The 18115-nt window shown below is 33.2% G+C and overlaps 1 protein-coding gene across 1 annotated transcript; it reads left to right on the forward strand.

Annotated features, from left to right (window-relative positions):
* The first annotated feature begins 91 nt into the window (after positions 1–91).
* On the forward strand, positions 92–17691 carry LOC149790297 (uncharacterized). Its single transcript, XM_089973193.1, has 7 exons — positions 92–101; positions 672–758; positions 1395–1477; positions 6493–6567; positions 7938–8025; positions 9891–9991; positions 17380–17691. The coding sequence occupies exons 1-7, from the start codon at positions 92–94 to the stop codon at positions 17593–17595; spliced, it is 660 nt and encodes a 219-aa protein (XP_089829319.1). The 3' UTR covers positions 17596–17691.
* Positions 17692–18115: the final 424 nt, after the last annotated feature.

Here is an 18115-nt window from a genome sequence, read left to right on the forward strand (position 1 = left end):
CACAGGACCGACGGAACCACATAAGAAGAGCATTTACATGTTAGATCAATTTTTTTTCTTCAACCTTTGCCTCATTCTTAAAGATAAAATTATGAAAATAGGTAAAAGGATGGCTGAATAATTACAACTTGATACTGTAGATTATAAATTAGCAGCCATACAAGTTTATTAGTTCTCCATATACAGTTATCATGATTTATAATTCTTTGCTAAGAGTTTCCAGAGATCCGTTGTGTTTTTCCATAAACAGCGGCGATTTGTCAGTTGCACCAATACGCATCCCTCCATGTAGATGTACAGCGACATTTAAGGGTAGGACTGTTCCTTTCAACCAAGACAAAACAATTAGCAAATACTAAATATACATAGCAAAAAGGTCAAGAGTATTCAAAATGTATTTAAAACGTTTAATACAATTTGAACATGAGTCTTTAAATGGAAACAGAAGGTATCAGTTATTTAACAATTTATTCCATTTTAACCTTTCAAATGCATAATATCTTATAGTAGCCATATATTGGTTTTATAGTAGGTTCTTTTGTAGAAACGTGTGTATTTTCTTTTTTCACATCTTTAATGAACTAAATAAGTATGTTCATCTTTTGTTTTTCCTGGAAATATCTAAAATATGAATAGTGCTTTAGCATATGCTGAAAATTAATACGTTTAAGGTGAAGAAATACTTGTGACGATAGATGTGTTAATTACAGTAAGCTGTGATACACCACTAATACCACAACCTACAACAGATTCTAAAGGTAAGCAAGGTATCCAGTTCTATGGAATTTTTTGCGGAGTAAGCATTTTTTTTCTTCATTATATCAAACGTATGTTCCGTTAAAAAAAGTTTTAATAGTAACCAAGCCTTGCATCGTTATATTATCTATGCTGTTAACTTTACTCATATAAGGATGAAGCATATGCAATAATTTTGTTAGTTGAATAGATAAAGTATCGGTATTATCATTTTAATTTCCTTTGTTCATTACGTCTTATCATAACGTAAAACAAAAAAAATACACAACCATTTTTGTGTCACAATACAATGAGATTATGAAAATTAAGACAGACGCATGTAATCTTGTGAGTGTTTAGATTCAAAAGGATATTAAAATTCAACGAACTAAGAGCTACAGAAACAGGCAGAGATCATACAAGAAAAGAACGAGGAGACGAAATGAGCACGAAGAAAAGGAACAATGGGACAAATAAAGTACTTGTCAAACCTAGAATGCAGCACAACGGTCCAATACTTGTTACATTTGTTATATATTGTAATCAGAATGAAAAAGTAGAAATTTTTAATTTTCGCTTTGATACAGATATATATTCCAGTAAAATAAAATACGTTTTATAATTAATTATTAACAATAAACAATTTTGCTCTTTTGCAGATAATAACATCATTTGCTTCTCATGTACGGGGCTGGTTCATTTAAAATACTGCGATACAATCGACAGATGCTCTGACACTCTGGTATGTGCCGAAGCCTTGATTCAATTATATATATATATATATATATATATATATATATATATATATATATATATATATATATATATATATATATTCTCGTCATCTCAATGTGACTGACTGTTAGGAGGTTTCGCGTGCATGAATACTGGTTATAGATTCCAGATATGGTTCCAATGACCCGGAGTTAGGACAAGTGACAATAAAAAAGAATTTATGGTTCCAATGATACGGATTAGAGACAAATGACCATAAAAACCCAAATCATGACTTGCAGGTTCCGATTAATTACAAATGAGTATACAGAACCAAATCTTGGTTCAAATTACAAGGAGTAGGGATAAATGACTATAAAACCACTTCATGGTTCCAATGACCCGGAATAGGAACAAATACATTCATATTACAGAACGCCATTTAATTCATAATAGTTGGTTTCATATATATATATATATATATTATATATATATATTTCAATTGAGGGGACACTGATATGTAAATTGTAAGTGCAAACTTATAAAAAATTAAACAAGGACACATATAAGTAATATATATTGCACTTAACCAATCACTACTTATATCAGGCAGTATATGAACATTGTTTCAGACTATGATGTATTATCAAAGCTGTGCAGAGTCGACAAACTTCGGGAACCCTGCAAATGAAATAAAATTTTTTATTTCTGAGCTAAATATCGACGACACATCCTTGAGATATCACAGAATAATGAAATACAAAATGCATCCCATGACGCAGTTTGAAGATATATGTACATGTGGCAAGCCACCTTGGAATATGACTGCTCTCGCGTAACTACATACTGCGTGTTATATCAGCGACTTATTTATCTGTATATCTGTAGGTCATGTGCCAATTGACCTGATGCGAGATAATAGATTGATCCACTTACCGAACCACGTGACATATACGACCTATTAACCTCCGACAAACATTCAGGATTTGGAAAATAAATAGGTGTCAAGTGAAGGGTTTGAGTTGATTATTCTTGAAAATGTAAAATTATCGAATTAGATAAATTATTCAATGGTGGATAATATTTACATTTTTAATTCAGATTCGTATAGAAATGATTCAGTTAATCATGAAAATCAGAACGCCTTGGGAATAACGTTCATGCAAAGGTAAATTCACTTAAAATTGTATTGTATGTATTAATATTTATATCGTCATTAATTGCAACTTCGTTTAGAATGCCTAAAACATAAATTGATTAGAAATATATAGTAAAAGAGTAAAGAGTTTTTAGTTTAGAAGTATACTGTTGTACATAACCATTTTAATCTTCTTCTCTGTTCATGAAATGGAATATTGATGAATAATGTATTCTTTTCCTTCAACTCAATGACGGAAAGTTATAAGTAAATTTTCTGAGAAAAAAACGAGTCGATGAATCGTTATTTGTGGGACACCCCATCATTCAAATTTTCATTTTCAAACATTATACAATGCAATTTTTGGTTCAGTTGTTCCTTTAGAATAAAGGTCACTAACAACAATGCACGAAATTAGAATGTTCTCCTATCATATGTTAGACATGTTCGTTTTATCAGGTTTTTGTTTTCAATTTCTGTTTACTTCAAATTTTGCCTGTCACATTATCGACGGGACACGCTGTTTTACATAATTTGCTTTTCAAAGAAACGTGTCGTAATTGCCATCAATTGTGTACATTTTCATCTGATCGTGCAGGCAAACACGACCCTTTATCCATCCAATTTTCTTTTAGGTTTCGGGAAAAGAATAAACGTAAAACACCCATTTTGACGAACTGGATATCAATGGTCAGAATTACAAAGCTCATATTGTCACGTTTTCACATTCTCATTTAGCAAATTTGCAAACCTTGCAAACGTTTTAAATATTTACGATACCCATTTCATTATCGCGATAGATAGCGTGTCAGAGAAAAAGCCTGACAGACATACAACGCCCCTATTGACATCGTTTCACCATAATCAATCGAGAAAAAAATACAAACATTGAATATTTTGTAAATATTTACGATATGCATTTAATTATCGAGACAATTAGTTTGTCAGAGAAACATGGCGGACTAAAACAAGGTCTGGAGGTATGTCTAGTTACTCTCGCTGATTGGCTAATGGATTAGCGTGACTCCCAGGTGGTGGTAGGGCAATCTCTGTGCTAAAAATGACCATGGTCTTGGTAGCTGGATATTTTATTTTTAAGGAAGTAAGAGATGAGAATTTTGAATCCTTGTATCATATATTGCTCTGATGCTGGTACTTGAAAGAGAAGATGCTGCTTTTAAAACCTTAAACCACAAAATCATTCCTTCAGATCACTTATGAAAGCCTGAAAATGTATTTTGTATGATAGAGACAAAGATGAACTTATTAAAAAGTTACTTGCAAAATATCCAGTATCCACAAAACAATAGTTTTCTGACAAACATAGTTAGATTTTGCTTCATTCAAACCGAAAGTCCTCTCAGCAGGGTGTCTGTTTTAACATTTTTGTTTTAATATCAAATCTATCTATACTTTTTCTTTTCGTTTCTTCTGTGCTTCTTCGTACGTATGTAAATAATCATATAGTGGCCACCTCATTAGAAAAAGTTAAAAGTTTGCAAAATTCTTTCAAATTAAACTTACAATTCAGTCTAACTTATACGTCTTTAAAGCCTGGGTAAACGATCATTTTCAAACACAGCTAATTCGCAAGCAAAATATCAGTATGTTTATCTATCATGCACAGGAATAATGAAAGAAATATTAATTATGGCTAACGCTTCTCCTCCGTGGGAGCCAAGCATTATACGGGTCATACTTGACGGCCAAACACTTTAAATAATTGAACAAACATCATATATTTATTATATTTTATTCAAGTCTACCGACCTACCAAGGTAAACGGCCAAATGCTATAAAGTTATGATATTCTTTGGAGTTTTCAAAACACAAAATTATTATTTCCTCCTTAGCGACCATGACCATTATAAATTTTACAAACACTAGTTACGATAAATATCAAGTCAAACAAAAATCAAACACAAAATCAGTAATTATTACCTAAGATGACCCCATCACTTTTTGCACCATACAAAATCGCAAGTAGAAGCAGACATACAGGTAAACAAAACTGAGAAACATGAAACTGGATAATATGGATGCCAATAGCTGGACGTAGAATATATTATTAGCGTTAAAAAGATTAACGTGTACCAGAGCTAGCCAAATCAATATAGATCTTTCATATATTCTTTATATTCTTTCAAATATTATTTTAATCTGCAATACCTTTGGCTCATAAACAAACCTTTAATTCATCCAACAACAACACAGATTGAAAACAGTTTAACATTATAATAATTTTAACATTTCTCATAATCATGACCGGAGATAGATTGATAAAGAAATACTTGACTAATAATGGGCCTTCACAATCAGCTGTGTTAAATGCTTATTAAGGTTGTAATAAAGACATGAGAATCTTTACACTCGAAGCAAAACCATTAGAGAGCTATTTATGAAAAGACATACTTTTTAAGGTAAATACAATACAATTTTAGAACAAGCCACTAATGTTTAGATTAAAGATGTAGAGATTAAAGATTATGCAAAACTTTGTTTTCAAAACTGTGTTGGTCATAAAAGTTATTATCTCCTTGAATGCAACTCTTTACGAGCAGAGAGAAAGCAACCACTACCCTAACATTTCTCTCTGAGACCAAATATACAAACGTTATATGAATTATTGAGCTCTGAGAAAATGCGCAATTTATGAAAACCTTCTAAAATGACATATTATTTTATTACAATTTTGTTAATTTTTAAACAGTTTTACTCGATGTGCAAGTCACTCTTTCCATTTTTCACTGCTTAATCATTTTAAAGTAATAAGTTTACTGTTTATATTTTCTTTTATCATTATTTACTTCCTTCTTCCCAGTTGTATCTACATCCAAGTATTGATAAATGACAAGATGGATGTGCGTTTGTATTTGCTTGTATTCCACTGGAATATAGATTGTGATAATGATGTTAATCTGACATAAATTGCAATTATTGTGAAAAGCGCGACAACGTCCATGGCTGATATACAGGTATGCATGGCTGATATACAGGTATGCATGGCTGATATACAGGTATGCAAGGAGAGATGCAATTAGTTTACGTCATATGTTGGTATTACAATCAGAGTGTAATAAAGCTGTGTCCTTATTTTCTCGTTGTCTTTATTAATAAGGAGAAATTATTCGTCTGAAGAAATTATCTAAATGATAGAGGTTTCTTCATGTGATTTACGGTATATTAAAAGTAGTCAAAATTCCATAAATATGTGACTGCCTCAGTAGTACTTGACGTCAATTCTTTCTTTAAAGTTTGATAATTGTTAAGAATATGCATCTAGGTGTGATTTATGCCTGTAAGATTTAAAAAGAAATACCAATTTGGTGGTTTAACTTCGGAAATTTTTATATTTGATAACGACTGGATTACACAATGTGTTCTAATATCTGACAGGAAGCATTAGCCCATCAAAAATTAGAGTCCGCCTGCAGAGGTTCATCAGTGCAGAATAACTTTGACTAAAGTATCGAAAGAAGAAATTATCCAGTCCAAAAGAAAATAAAGTATAGAAGGATTTATAGATTACTGCATTTTTATGGGAAAATATAAACAAGTGTACATGATTTGATTTCAAATCAAAAGTGCTGGCCTCTGCGTCCATTGGTTGGTTACAATAGAAAGTTGTCCCTTTATGCACGCGAATGGAGTATGTGTATTTGCGCGCGAGTTCAGCATCGGGTCATAGTGCACGATTCTGACAATGAAAAGTTAACGGAGAAAATAATGAGCATATAATAACATCTACTATCTTTCATCAAAAAGTACAAAATAAAGAAACCATCAGCATTGTATCTATCGTCACCATTTCTGTGCTGACCACTATAACAATCACCTATATCAAAAAAAAATAAAAAATAAAAACTGATGCTGACTTATTATTATTATTATTATTATTGTTATAGGGCTGCTTCGTAGAACGGAACCAGATTGGGAATCATATACGTTACAACACAGGATGTGCCAAATCGTATATAGAGGTAAAAAGCGGTTTCATTGTGTGATTTACTGCATATTAAAAGTAGTCAGAATTAAATAAATGTGTGACAATTTTACAAGCTTTACTCACCCGAGGTGCTGTGCGCCTTTAGGGGACCCGAATTCAGCGCATAGTGTTTACAATGCCTTCCATTCCACCAATGTAGACACATTTTTTCAGTGTTATTTTTCTTCGATTAAAGAACAATGTATGAAAAAGGCATTGAAAACATTATTGTGGCCATGTCACTGTGCCTATGGCGTTATGTTCACAGTAACGTTCTCTTTGATATATGACTATGAATCCGGCACTTGCATTGGACATATGCAAAACAACATTATTTCATTTCTCTAAGTCACAGCTGTATGTATAAGCCATTCGATGAATCAAAACGTGGAAAGCAAACGGTTGGCAAAAAGCAAAATTTAAGCTACAGTAATGTGCATTTTTTTTCCTTGGAAACAAATGAGATAATTATATTTAACGTTGAACAAAAATAAGAAAACAATGATGATATGTATATGGACATGTTCAAAAGGGATGGCAGCTTATAAATTTAGAGATTTAAACATCGGTTGTTTTATATTAAGTCACTATGTATATTGTGATTTCTCAGTAACTTCATTACAGAACGGTTAACTTGACATAAGAAAATTACCCATCATTTAATCATATTTTGTGATACAAATTTGCAAATAACATAAGAAAATGTTTGAAATCATTACCACAAACCAGAACCTAGTTTAAGCATTCACAACTGATATAGGGATTTTGTTTTTGCAGAAACCAGGTGGTTTTCCGAATCAAATTCGTCTGCGAATTTCTTTTTAAGCAAGGCATGTGTTTAAGTTACACTTACAAACTCACTGCCAACTGTCTAAAATTACTACCGTCAAGCCTGCTGAAATTGTTGAAAAATGTTGAAACTCGTCTCATTACAAAGAGCTAATCTTCACGTCTCCAAAATGTCTTACTTTTGTCTGCTGTAATATTTAGCAGTACTAACAAATGTGAAATATAAAAAAAACACGTTTGATAACACTGATATGAGAAAACTGTTTTAAAGATTTCAGAGATTAGACAGATATTGTTTGCACTCATAACTGGTCAAAGAGTAAATATTCTACTTTAGCTTTCTAAGGTGATAAACGCAAATATTTGTCTTGCATTGTCTTTTTATGATCAATGACGAAAAGTGTAAGTCTTCTAACATATTAAGAAATAGTAATGATATAGTTTAATAGAAAACCGCACTATAAAGCTTTGTCTAATTTTATATTTTATGTATTACTTCTCCAACATCACTACTTAGATGCAATATTGATAAACTCACACTCATCTGACTTTTGGGTTCTCTTTTCTGCTTTCCAGTCGTGTGAAGAGGACAGTGCTGATCCTGGAATATGCTTTAGATGTTGTAACACTTCATTCTGTAACAGTTATGGATGTGGAGACAACGGTACGGTAGCGTATAATACCTCTGTCCTAAATATGTCGTGTCAACATTTATTTTTCATTTGATTTTTGGATCAATTATCGTTAGTTCCACTTATGTTTATTGCGTGTTTGTTACTGTTTGATGCAATCATTTGTCAATAAAGGACATCAGAATGATAAGAATTATAGTTATGTTTACTTTTTAAAATTTTGTAAAATAAATGTATGAAAGAGTATCGTGCTATTGCATAAATTGGATACGTAAATCAGTTATATCTAGATCGATCAATCCTTTGAAATTGTATGCTAGTAATTTCCATTACTATGACCGAATATTTTTTCTTATATGTATATAAGCTAATGAACTTAGAAATCGCGTGGACCAGTGGTTTTGAGAATGTCCTGGAGTTTACGAGTCGACCGGAAAATAACAATGATCCTAATGGTTACCTTTTGTTTAAAAACATACTTAAATCTCCAAACGAGCGATTCTAATTACCATACTGTTCCAATCTACGAGCTTCGTCGTTTCTGTAATTAAATGTGGTTCTATATATATATATATGGTTATATATATATATATATATATATATATATATATATATATATATATATATATATATATATATATATAAAAGCTACCATCTGAGGAATTATGACTGATTATGACTGAACGACTTTGGTACAAGACTGTGTATGTATAATATTTCCAATGATCCTGTTTTTAGCTTAAACAAGCTACTGTCCTTGAGCGGCACTTAAAAGGATTCTAAGCAGATGTACTGTGGGATATAATTCTCTGCATTTAGTCATCTAATAACCTCTAATTCGGGTGCTCAGTCACTCCATGGTCTAGAACAATTTCTCCTGTTCAGTTTCCCGGGCCATCTCAACACTAGAGTAAGGTTTTATGATGTGATTACGCAAATAAAGACCTTTGGATCAACCAGGAAAGTAACATAATACGATATACAAAGGCTGGAGTAAACCCGCCTTAGCGCTAAGATCATCCTGCAACCAATCAATATTCGCATTCTTCTCCTATGTTAGCAAACCACTATTAGACGACTATGTGTTCTTTGTTGGATACAATGGAACAATGATTCAGATATAAAGCCCATATTATCTATTTCATATAGCTCTGTTGTATATTTCAAATGGTAGTAAATTTCGACATATAGTGCCTTTAATTGTCTAATGGAACTTGTGCTTGTCTTAAGACGTGATTTGGTGGTTCTTCCCTGGGTTTTCCATGGTTTTACCTCCACCAGTTATAATGGCCACCATGTATAGCCTGTCTTGTGCTGAAAATGGCGTTATACCCTAGAACAACAACAACAACAACAACAAGACTACATCTGCTCAAGGGTAGTCGAGTACATAACTTTACTTATCATATGCTTTATTGTACTCCGTACTTTCTAATGGTACTTACACAACTAAGTTGTGTATCAGGAAATTTGCTTTTATTGCATTTACAACTTCTACTATAAAGTACATCTGCATGTACTTTATGATTCGTAGATCTTTGCTTCCTTTTTTGCTTTCATGTTCCGATTTTACTTATTTATTTAGGGTTAGTGTCTTTTCATGCGTCTATTGCATCTCCGATTATTAGACAACATCCTTCGTCTTTGTTTGCAATACTGACATATTTATAATGATTAAATAAAGAAGTAAATGCAGGGTGGAGAGAGAGAGAGAGAGAGAGAGAGAGAGAGCGCATTAACCTGTATACTACTTATAATACCAAGACTCTTTCATAAATCAAAGTGTACCGCTTAAAGTAGAGATTATTTTATTTACCTTTTCTAAAGGAATTTACTAAAGCTGCGTTCACGTTTCATTTTCGGTTATTGTTCCAGGTTTCTGAATTTCGTTTTGTAGGATTCGGAAGCAGTGATGCACGAGGACCACTTTGTTACGATTGCCAGCATTTAATCAATCCATCAGATTGTATCAACATTGAGCAGTGTCCGCGTGGCGAGGTATGGTTTCAAAAATAACGTTTCTTTAGTGAATGCATTGATACGGTTTTAGACATTTTATTCCTGCTTTAGATGTATACATATGATTTTTTATCCTATGGTATATAGCTATAAAATTGCATGATGTAATTCATACTTAGACTATTTTTTTAACAATTCAGCAATATGATTATCTTTATTGATGGGCCGACGCTATAATGCCTGCAACGACTGTTTAACATCACATCAGTATGAATGTTTTTAATAATGGATATTAGCTATAATGCCTGCAAGGAGTGTTTAACATCACAGCAGTATGAATGTTTCTAATAATGGATATAAGCTATAATGCCTGCAATGTTTAACATCACAGCAGTATGAATGTTTTTAATAATGGTTATTAGCTATAATGCCAGCAAGGACTGTTTAACATCACAGCAGTATGATTGTTTTTAATAATGGATATAAGCTATAATGCCTGCAAGGAGTGTTTAACATCACAGCAGTATGACTGTTTTTAACAATGGATAGAAGCTATAATGCCTGCAATGTTTAACATCACAGCATTATCAATGTTTTTAATAATGGATAGAAGTTATAATGCCTGCAAGGAATGTTCTACATGAAAGTCTTATCAACTAATGCAGTTCTGTCTTTCTCCCGTAATTTAGCTATGATTGATTCCCAGGGCGACTATACATTGTTTTTTTTAAATTTGAAGCAAATATGAAGCTCGAAAATAGACTGAAATGCAAAAGGGAGTATTCGCAATGAAATTTGTTGTAAATAGTATGCAAACGTCCTGATGTAAGTTGGTTAAGGATATGCATAATTAACAATAAGGACAACGTATGGATTAGAAAATGGTATGTTTAATCTTCATGTGGTTATGTCCTTTGACAAAATACGAATTGTAACCATGCAAATGATTGTAAAGTATGGTTAGCGTCGTTTTTCTTTCTTCATTGCCTTAGCTTTGACTTTAGCTAGAATAGTATACCGAAACTTTAAAATTGCATGTGCTATTTTTAAAATTATTAATTGACTCACAGTTCTCATCGTTTCCAAAAATATTATTATCCTAGCATTCTTCCATCTTTTGTTGTTGAGAGAGAGAGAGAGAGAGAGAGAGAGAGAGTATTTTCACTTTGGATATAATTAAGATTTATGTAAGCTTGCTTTTAAATTCTTGTTCAGTAGCAGCAAGTTAACCTTTGTTAATTTCTGTATATGTGGTTGAAATTTAAAGTCAAGAATATTGAGAAATTCTAGTCGTTTGATTAAATATATCACCAATAAATAAAATAAATGTCGTGCGAATCTAATTAGCCGTAACTGATATCGCTATTGCTTTTGTATTTTTGAAACGAGGAAAGCAAACTTGACTTAGGTATTGTACTTTAAAATAATTCTTATCCTAATTACGTATTGGTATGCGTATACAATTTGCATTGTTTTGTTAATTAGGTCTTGTATATGCTACTGTAATATAACACCGTATGCTGAACTTAACCTCGTCAAACATCAAGTTTTATTGCTTCTGCTCGACCTGAATTGTTGATTTGTTTCATTTTGTAACCACTAATAACTTTCTAGAATTTAAATTTCCGTTAGATAATGGGTTGTTGTTTCGTAACAAAATATTAATTGTGACCCGAGGTGAAGTGGAAGTTTATATAATCTTATAATTGGAAAGATTATTCATTCTTGCTCCAAGATCTAGCAAAATCAATTTTGTATTATTATTGTGTCCAAAATTCTTTGGGATGGAAATTATTTCGTCAAATTATTTAATTCAGTGATTATTGTCTCTGGAAATACACGTGCTCATAAAATAATATTCGTTGACAGAGACATTCATTGATATTTATAGTGAATTCAAACTTGGAATTATATTACTGTGTTTCAACAAGAGACCATTGGTAATACAAAACGATACAGGAAACCATAGGCACATCAACACCGTCAGCGTTGGACTTAAATTGGATTTCTCAAAACATTTATTCAGAACTATATTATTAGGACTTGTGACTGTAATTCTAGCATTAATATTGGATTTAATTCGCAATACCGTTAAGTTCTTCTATCCATTTTCACTTTGTATTCTAGGGAAATAAGTTATTTGTTGAATTTTACAAATCTTTTTTATTTTGACTCATTTCTATAACTTTTTGTAAGAGCATAGACTCGTAACAGTGTCAATCATATTTAAACCCTAAATATGGTTAACTGATGTTGAACATATAAAAAGGACGCGGAAGCCGTTTCATTTACAGTGTTTTGCCCTATTTATGCTTATATTTTTTATGAACATTTTGTACATTTTAGTTGTGCTACATCGAAGAACATCCATGGGGTGACAACGATAAAATCTACTCGATGGGATGCCGACCTAAATATGTAATTTATTATGGAATTTCTCTTTAATATATGACAAATATTCTTTACACATTTGTCATATCCTTTACATTGTATTTATTTCAATAAGGAATTATTTACCATAAAACAGTAATACCTGTCTAAATATGACATTTGCGAAGTTTGAAAACTCGATTTTATAAGATACATGTGTTACTTTATGGGTAAATAATTACTAACTAATGTATGTGTGTGTGTGATTTGGATTTTTAACGTAGCTTTAACAATTTTTCAGTCATATCGCTACGATGCCTGCAATGTGGCAGTTTATAGTGATGTCTAGCACTGGGGCATCATGCCGCAGACATGTAGCATGATGTCCCACCCAGTCAGATTATCCTGACACCGGGCCGACCAGTCCTAACACTAATCTCTTAATGCTGAGCGCCAAGCGAGGCAGCTGTTAGTACCGTTTTTGTAAGTCTTTGGTATGACTCGGCCGGGGATCGAACCCACGACCTCCCGCATCCGAGGCAGACGCTCTAACCACTAGGCCACCGGAGCGGTCTAACTAATGTATAATAACAGGAATGGTATTTGACGTGTATGTACAGGATGGTACATATGGAAGTGAACACAATATAAAATTTGACCTCTTAGGTCATTGTGTTGTCTACGCTTGCTTATTTCTAAGAAATATTCTCAGTAAACTTCATCAGACACATGCCAATATATCTTTGGCACACTATTTAATGTTGAAAAGTTCAATGAGCCACGCAATTCGCTAAGCAAGGTGAGAAAAGTTGGTGCCTCATGTCAGAGTCTGCAACCAACGAACTTTTATTATACGAGACAAATAACTGACAGATTAAATTATGAAACGAAAGTTTTAGACCGTGATCTATGCGAATAGTCCTACAGGTACGGGAACGTAAACTTGGAAAGCATAATTCTTTATGCAAATGCGCAGATAACGCATGGAACATAGTCAGGCGAAAAACATGGCTATTGCTATGTTTCACACCTTTTCATCTTCATGATACGTTTTCATACCATACTGAGTATAACGATGGTTTTCAGAGACCTGAGTTTGGATATTTTTCTTGGTTTTCATATTAATATTGAACTTTCAATATGTTTTTCATAGACTTATTTATTTGCTCAAGTTTTAATTGTATGATCTTTGTATCGCGTTAGTTTAATGGACGCTAAAATATCGTTTATCGTCACAGACTAGATCGATAATATAAGTATCGTCGATGAGTCGAAACACTTCTTAATTCTTTGAGCAGCTGAAAATAAATCTCAGTGGCACAAGTGACGCTGTATTGCAATCTTTAAGACACGTTTTAACTCATTAACCCATGGAGGTTTTTGTCGTCTTTGCCTGAAATACGAGTAGGAAACACATCTCGAGGACTATTTCTGAATGCATCCTAATACATCGACTTACAAGAGATTTTCCATTAACCTAATGTCTAGTCGTGTTAGACACATCATGTTTCATAGGCCATTTAGTTCGCGAATGTGCAGAAGGGTAAATGTTGTTTTGTTATCTTTTTGCTTATCGTTTTCGTATCTAGACCTCTCATTACTCCAAACGCCCATCTTATCTTATTTTTTTGCAACGGTTCGCTTGTCTGTGTGTAGTTCAGGCCGGTCTGCCTTAGATCTGAGGCCAAAAAGTCTAAACTCCGGACACGAAATCGGATTCCGAACACGGACGAATTTCGGGTGGAAAAAAAAATCGGGTCCACAACATTAGGTTTTTCCCTCTGTATTTTGTGGTGTAACTAGAACGTCCATATTATTTGGTATAATTGTAGAGCTACATATGTCTACATTTCTATAAAACCACCCACGTTAGTGTGTCATACGTGACCTTGACGCTACAGAGCTTGGCGGTTGGCTACTACCTCCTGACGCGTAAACGCAGCTCCAAGTGTTAATGAGTTAAGCATGATATACGCAAAACACACGCTTGTCCCACATTAAGCAAGATGTACTCATCATATACGTTTGTCCTGCAGTCTACATATCGGCACTTGGTATCGATTGCCGTAAGTGTATCAGCATACCAAATGCATCATTATGGTTTGACAATAATTTCATATGTGTCACCACATCAGACATCATTATGGTTTGACAATATTTCCATATGTGTGTCACCACATCAGACATCAATATGGTTTGACAATAATTCCATATGTGTGTCACCAAATCAGACATCATTATGGTTTGACAATAATTCCATATGTGTGTCACCAAATCAGACATCATTATGGTTTCACAATAATTCCATATGTGTGTCACCACATCAGACATCAATACTTTTTGACAATAATTCCATATGTGTGTCACCATATCAAACATCATTATGGTTTGACAATAATTCCATATATGTGTCACCACATCAGACATCAATATGGTGTAACAATAATTCTATATGCGTGTCACCACATCAGACATCATTATGGTTTGACAATAATTCCATGTGTGTGTCGCCACATCAGACATCATTATGGTTTGACAATAATTCCATATGTGTGTCACCACATCAGACATCATTATGGTTTGACAATAATTCCATATGTGTGTCACCATATCAGACATCATTATGGTCTGACAATAATTCCATATGTGTGTCATCACATCAGACATCATTATGGTTTGACAATAATTCGATATGTGTGTCACCACATCAGACATCAATACGGTTTGACAATAATTCCATATGTGTGTCACCTCATCAGACATCAATATGGTGTAACAATAATTATATATGCGTGTCACCGCATCAGACAACATTATGGTTTGACAATAACTCCATATGTGTGTCACCACCTCAGACATCATTATGGTTTGACAATAATTCCATATGTGTGTCACCACATCAGACATCATTATTGTTTGACAATAATTCCATATGTGTGTCATCACATCAGACATCATTATGGTTTGACAATAATTCCATATGTGTGTCACCACATCAGACATCATTATGGTTTGGCAATAATTCCATATGTGTATCACCGCATCAGACATCAATATTTTTTGACAATAATTCCATATGTGTGTCACCACATCAGACATCAGTATGGTGTAACAATAATTCTATATGTCTGTCACCACATCAGACATCATTACTTTTTGACAGTAATTCCATATGTGTGTCACCAGATCAGACATCATTATTTTTTGACAATAATTCCATATGTGTGTCACCACATCAGACATCATTATTTTTTGACAATAATTCCATATGTGTGTCACCACATCAGACATCAATATGGTGTAACAGTAATTATATATGTGTGTCACCACATCAGACATCAATATGGTGTAACAATAATTCTATATGTGTGTCATCACATCAGACATCAATATGGTGTAACAATAATTCTATATGTGTCACCACATCAGACATCAATATGGTATAACAATAATTCTATATGTGTGTCACCACATCAGACATCATTATGGTTTGACAATAATTCCATATGTGTATCACCGCATCAGACATCATTATTTTTTGACAATAATTCCATATGTGTGTCACCAAATCAGACATCATTATGGTTTGACAATAATTCCATATGTGTGTCACCACATCAGACATCATTATGGTTTGACAATAATTCCATATGTGTGTCACCACACCAGACATCATTATTTTTTGACAATAATTCCATATGTGTGTCACCACATCAAACATCATTGTGGTTTAGCGATAATTCCAAATAGAGAATGGACTGTGACACTATGAAGACGATAAAAGACAGTGTTGTTGTAGTATTCAATACCACCACCATCGTTATCATCATCATTTTCTGAAGAAGAAAAAAATGAAAAGCAAGAAAAAAAACCAATGAACATAATCTCAAATAGAATGCGAGATATATTTTGTCATATTCCATTCATTCGAGCTATTCAATCTTATTGCAACATCTTTAATGTGAATACGTTTGCTAAAACGTTCGTCTTTTAGTTTTCATTTGTTTTCGATGTTAGTTCTTGAAAAATATACAAGATCTCCAATCATTGGGAGAGTCAGCCTACGTTTTTACAGATATTTAAACGCTTATGCTCTTCACCGCACGGTTCTTGTCAACATTCCTATTATTGAGTTTTGTTTGTTTATTATTATTATTATTATTATTATCTTTGTTGTTGCTGCTGGTAGTTGTGATGGTAATGTTATGCTAATCGTCATGTTGTTGTTGTTGTTGTAATGCCGCTAAGAATTGTTAATTTCGTCCTTGTTATTGTTATATTCACCCAAAATCATTAGAGTAGTTGACTGATGCAATAAGCGTCAAAATAAGTGCTGTATAGAGATTTTATGTATCACGATAAATCATAATGAGTGAAAGTTGTTGATAAGTATAGCGTATCCTCACTAGAGAGTGCATGTGTTTAAAAATGAACGAAGAAGGTGAACAATATGAATTATTTTCATGGTGATACAGTCCACTAAAACATATTATAAGTATAATAATAACACATGAGGTCATTGGAACAGTGTAAGTTTTGTAATTCTGCCTGCCTTGCAATACCAATAAGATGTCTTGTATCTGTTATTAAAATTGTCATCACGAGAAAATAACATCAACATCGCGATCTATGGATATTTTTAAATTATATATTTTAATTTTCTATATGGCGTTATTGAAATCGTATAAGGATTATGATATAATTATAAGATACACATTCTTGACATAAAAGGATGTGGGCAGTGTCACTTTAAATGTCAAAGACTTATTTATACCTGTTTTAAAACAGGTCATCCTAACAAATGCTTTGTTCATCATTACATTAGTAATATATTATAATACACTATATATATATATATATATATATATATATATATATATATATATATATATATATATATATGGGAAATAGTTTGGGTTTTTTTCATGAACATTTAATTATTCGAATTTAGCGAATTAGATTGCTTGTCAGTACTTGTGTATACTTGTACATGTTTATTCTGTTTCAACTGTATTCAATCTATCTGTGCAACTTTTAATTTTCCTTATATTTTGCAGCAATGCCGCTCACCAAGTTCCCTAAACCCGGATATCACCGTCTTTGGACGATCTGTACCTACCTGTAATGAGTGTTGCGTAGGAGGCTTCTGTAATACTAACTGCACAACTCTGGCTTTGACAGCTATTATAGGTGATACATACATACACGCATACCTACCTACCTACCTACCTACATACATACATACATGGTCCCCGAGTCGCCGAGTGGTCTAAATCACTGCCATCATTGTCTGCGTGGGTTCGAGTCTCGGGCTCGGCCAATGTGGGTATGTGAGAAAGCTTGCCAGTAGCTTCTCGTGGGTCGGTGGTTCTTTCTGGGGTTTCCCGGGTTCTTTTTCCACCATTTTTACTGGACGCCATATATAGTCTATTTTGTGCTGAAAACGTCTAAGCCAGGTTAATTGTTTTTAATGGCAATTTTGCCATAATTCCAGTCACATCCTACACCCGATTGATTGCATTTGGTTACTTTAGATACTTTACGTCAGATATAGGTTTCTCAGGCACGAAGATAAAGCTAATGCCAAACTGAGAGAATTGTTAATTTTTTGAGAATACACTCTTAAAACTGAGCGTTTTCGTCTTTCAAGTTTTAGTCAACTAAGCAACACAAAGAACCATCCTATGGTCACACAGAATTTGCTTTGATTCCGGTATTATCTCATAATCCAACACAAAGAACCATTCTATGGTCACACATCTTATTTTCTTTGATTCCGGTATTATCTCACAA

The sequence above is a fragment of the Sinohyriopsis cumingii genome, chromosome 10 (assembly GCF_028554795.1).
Source record: "Sinohyriopsis cumingii isolate HCF-2022 chromosome 10, ASM2855479v2, whole genome shotgun sequence".
Taxonomy (NCBI): domain Eukaryota; kingdom Metazoa; phylum Mollusca; class Bivalvia; order Unionida; family Unionidae; genus Sinohyriopsis; species Sinohyriopsis cumingii.